This window comes from Lactuca sativa, chromosome 5, assembly GCF_002870075.4.
Source record: "Lactuca sativa cultivar Salinas chromosome 5, Lsat_Salinas_v11, whole genome shotgun sequence".
Taxonomy (NCBI): Eukaryota; Viridiplantae; Streptophyta; class Magnoliopsida; order Asterales; family Asteraceae; genus Lactuca; species Lactuca sativa.
In genome coordinates, this window is record NC_056627.2 from 351,940,418 (window position 1) to 351,945,128 (window position 4,711).

Consider the following 4,711-nt stretch of genomic DNA (forward strand, 5'->3'; position numbering starts at 1 on the left):
ATTGCCGATTTTTGTGAAGGCACAAGCAAATATAATTTTATGTTTTCCTTTCTGGATCTTTTTTATTTGTATATTTGATATATGTTTGTGCTCATTCATTTTATGGTGTGGATATTTTACATTTTCAGATAATTACAAACATGAAATTGATGTGGTATTGTAGAAAGTAAATAGCTTAAAAAATCAATCTTTATGTTGTTGTATTGTTTAGATCCGGTGTTTGTTTATGTTGGTGGTTTCTGGTGAGGTAAAGGACTGGAATGAGTTCTTTGTTTATTTGGCATCAAACAAATGAAAGTGAAAGTATTTTGTTGTTAATACTTAACATTTACTTTGTAAATGAAAGATTTTTACTTCAAAAATTGCTAATTTCAGCTTATTGCATGTATGTCTTTATGATACGTTGCAGGTTTCCTTTTAGAATGGAAGTTGGCTAGGAATCTGAGCTCTTTACTATGGATTTTCATGTGATTTTTTCATAATTGATCATTTATTTTTTAAAAATATTAATGGCTTAATCTAAAAATAAAAATAAAAGTAAAATGTTGTAAAAGTAAAATGCTGTAGAAAATGAATATATTTAAGCGACAATTTTGCATAAATTTTTTGATTTACAAGTTTCAATGCCCTATTTTTGTTAAATAGCACAGGGCCTCCGGAATCTCGGCCGGCCCTGATAATTACAGGTCAAATTTGTAATAAAATAAAACATATCCGTACAAAAAATAAACCACATAGATCACCAATGTAATGCTTCTGAAAATTATCACAAATTTGCTATTTTTTAAAAATCACGTGACCATTTATAAAATTTTATCTAAACTTTGTTAGTATTGGATTTTATCTCTTAATTAGTTAATTTAAAAATAAATAAAAGATAAATGGAAATGGATGAAAATCCAGCCACCCACCTAACGAAAGCGCGTGCCTTAACTCGAATTGAGCCTGGCAATAGCAAAAACACAAAAGCAAATTTTGTGTCAGAACTCAGAACCCTCCTACTTTCCTCTTCTATCTCTCTACGGATTGGGTGCTTCCCCGCGAAACCCTCTTTATCTTCCACATACCCAAAATGGCTTGATCGGACTCCACAATTCGCCGCCCTCGATCGCCGACTCCACCCTCCAATTCCATCGCCACCTACTGCTGTAAGTTCTATCTACTTTTCACTTTGTTAAGCTAATCGTACTGTAATGTTGATCTTCAGATCCAATTGCTTTGCTTTTTATTATCTGTCTTCATGATAGTTTTCATTTTCTATGAATTATGTTTCAGCTTATCTTGTTGTTATGTTTGTAATTGAAATCATTGTGTGTTGGTTGATCTAGCTGTCACGGTAGCTGGCAAAGTTAATTGTTTCATAATTAATCATCAGTTTCGTGTTTTTTCTAAACTTTCAGTTCGCTTACGTTATGTCTAATAAAGAGTTTGAGTTCGTGTTTAATAACTCGATTGATTTTTGTATTGTCATAGTCTCATAGATGATTGTGATGTGTCAGGGTTAGGCATCTGAGAAATGGTTTAATTCCTAACTTTATCGGATGATTTTTAATTGTTGTCATTCACTTCAATTGATTTATCATCTTCTGCAATTTCTTCGGATATAGTATCAGTTTTGATTTTTCGTTTTATTTGAAGGATTATACTGCTAACCTGCCATGGAAGATACCGATTCAGTTGCTACACTCTTGGAGTCTACAAACTCCAAAATACAACAACTTCAGAAAGCATTTGCAGAGCTAGAAAGCCACCGAGCTGTAACCCTAAACCTGAAATGGAAACAAATTGAAGAACATTTCCATGGGCTTGAGAAGTCCTTGAAGAGGCGCTTCACTGAGCTTGAAGACCAAGAAAAGGAATTCGAAATGAAAACAGTTAAAGCCCAACAAGTTCTGGAAAAGCGTCGTGCTGCTGTTATGGCTAAAGAAGAAGCTTCATTGGGGAGGCTTCAAGAGAAGAGAGATGTTGCAGTCAATGCCATTGCTAATGTCTTAGGGAAACACAAAAATGGACACGTGGAATCTTCAACTGTTAACAACGAAGACCAAGGTGGTGCTGATCAGAATCCACCTGAAAGTGAAGAAGATGATATGAAAAGGTTATTTGAAAATGGTGATGTGAAGCTGCTATCGAATCCCCAACTTGCTAAGTTATGCGAAGAGATGGATGCAGGAGGCCTCCACAAATTCATATCCGATAATCGCAAGAATCTTGCTTCCATAAAGGAGGAGATTCCAATTGCATTGAAGGCTGCAGGTGACCCTGGTGGTTTGGTTTTGGATTCACTTTATGGGTTCTACATTTCAGAGGGGTCAAACTCAAACCTAGATGGGAAAAAAGATGCAAATCTTTTAGGTTTGAGGCGAACATGCATCATGTTGATGGAATGTCTTAGCATTCTGCTTGTGAATCTCGATGCTAACACTGTTTCTAAGGTGATCTCTGAAGATGTGAAGAACAGAGCAAAGATTATCGCACAAGAATGGAAACCCAAATTAGATGATCTTGATCTGGATGCAAGTAATGGGAATTCATTGGAGGCTCATGCTTTCTTGCAACTTGTTGCTACTTTCGGTATTGATTCTGATTTTGTTAATGAAGATTTATCCAAGTTAATACCAATGGTCTCTCGCCGCCACCAGACTGCTGATCTTTGTCGCTTCCTTGGGTTGTCTGACAAGATGCCAGGTCACTAAATTTTCTTGTCTTCTAAATCTTTATATTGTAAGTAAATTTCAAAATGGTCCCTGTGCTTTTTGATTTTTACGGTGTCCAGTTCAAAATCGAAACTTTTTTCAATTTTGGTCCTTATTTCAAGGTTTCATTGGATCTTTCTTGTAATTAACTCAATTCTTGTATCACTTGTTGGTTTAATTTACTTGTTTCTTACTGTTTTTTTTTCAGGTGTAATTGATGTGTTAGTGAATAGCGGAAGGCATATCGATGCTGTTAACCTATCATTTGCATTTGAACTCACCCACCAGTTTTCTCCTGTTTCTTTACTGAAATCCTACTTGGCAGAGGCAATCAAAACTCCTTCCACTGTCAAATCAGGAAATTCTTCTCCCACCCCTCAGGTTTTGTTTTCCCCCTTTACTGTCACTGTGCTACCGACTTACTGTTACTGACACTGATACTGTTCCCAGAATGATGTGAGTGAAAGAGAACTATCTGCTCTAAAGGCAGTTACCAAATGCATTGAAGAACACAAGCTTGAAGAGGAGTACCCTCTGGACCCACTTCAAAAACGGATTGCTGAGCTGGAAAAAGCCAAGGCAGACAAGAAACGTGCAACAGAAGTAGTGAAACCTCAATCCAAGAGACCCCGTGCCAATGGTGTAGCAGCAGCAGCAGTAGCGGGATACGGGCCACGTAACACCGCCGACAAAAACTTCTATGCCGCCAGGTATGCACCGCCAACACAGTACATGTATGACAGCAGACCACAGTATGCTTATGCTGGACCACCACCACCGGAAAACCATGTTCACTCTTTTATGGGTACACCTGCTTACAATTTGGCTCCTAACCATGGGACCTACTTTGGGAATGCTTACCAGTATCAAGCTCCTTATCTTCACTAAAGCTTGTAAGAAGAAACTTTACTTATCATCGTCTTTTAACTTCTAGGTCTTATTAACCCTTTTGAGTTTTTCGTATGAAGAACTCAATTTGGAAAAAAAAAAACATGAAAAGCCCGAAGAAAAAAGAATATATATAATATAATATATATATATTAGCCCACCTGTTGATTTCTGAATTTGTTTGTATAAGTTGACACTGTAATCGTTTAATACATGTATTATCGATGTTGTTAACTTAGTATGTCTTTGGATGATTATTGTGTCTCAAATTTATAACTTTGTTTAATTGTTTTAGTCCACGATCTTTTTTTTTAGTTATCTATATTAGAAGATGTCAAAGTTTAATACAAGTTCTTGTCTTATACACTGTTGAACCATCCACACACGATCTTAAAGTTTGGGGTTGTGCATGTTTTGTTTGGTTGCAATCTCATGGACGTTCAAAACTTGTGTCTCATTCCCGTTTATACTTCATAGTGTTTTGTTACTTACATATTAAACAAAAAGACGTTGATGTTGGGATTTCATTTCAAAATGACTTTATAAACTCAAGATGAGATATGAAGATATATTTGATATATACAAAGTCCTCCTTTTTCCAATGGGTTTAATAAAAAATATGATATTGATTAGGTGGAGACTTTTGCTAAGGAAGTTTACATGTATCCTCATAGCTTGTAGAGTTGATCATCCTTCATGGTATGTTTATCGTCTATGAAAAACTATGAAAATGTTATATGGTCTTAAACAGACTCTCCTGCTTTGTTCGATAAATTCAACACCACCGTTCACTCTCTAGGATTTTCGTGTAACCCATACAAATCATGACTCTTTACTCGAACAACAAATATATGTATCATTCTCCTTTTATTTTATTTTTATTATATGTTGATGATATGATCATTACTGGAAGTGAAATGCATTTATTACAAGTCTCATTTAGTCTCTCAACTTTATTTTTTAAATGAAAGATCTCCGAAATCTACATTGTTTTCCTGGCCTTGAAGTTCTCTATGACAGTCCTAGAGTTAACATATGCTGAGAAAAATACATATGTGATCTTTTGTCTTAATCATGTCTTTCAAATGCCAAAGAGTGTGTTTTGGTAATTCCATGTTATACGGGGG

At 35.5% G+C, this 4,711-nt stretch overlaps 1 protein-coding gene across 1 annotated transcript; it reads left to right on the forward strand.

Annotated features, from left to right (window-relative positions):
* Nucleotides 1–963: 963 nt before the first annotated feature.
* Nucleotides 964–3,878, forward strand: LOC111891591 (FRIGIDA-like protein 3). The gene is made up of 4 exons (XM_023887649.3): nt 964–1,148; nt 1,639–2,688; nt 2,905–3,077; nt 3,147–3,878. Exons 2-4 carry the CDS (start codon nt 1,659–1,661, stop codon nt 3,582–3,584), a joined length of 1,641 nt encoding a protein of 546 aa, XP_023743417.1. The 5' UTR covers nt 964–1,148; nt 1,639–1,658; the 3' UTR covers nt 3,585–3,878.
* Nucleotides 3,879–4,711: the final 833 nt, after the last annotated feature.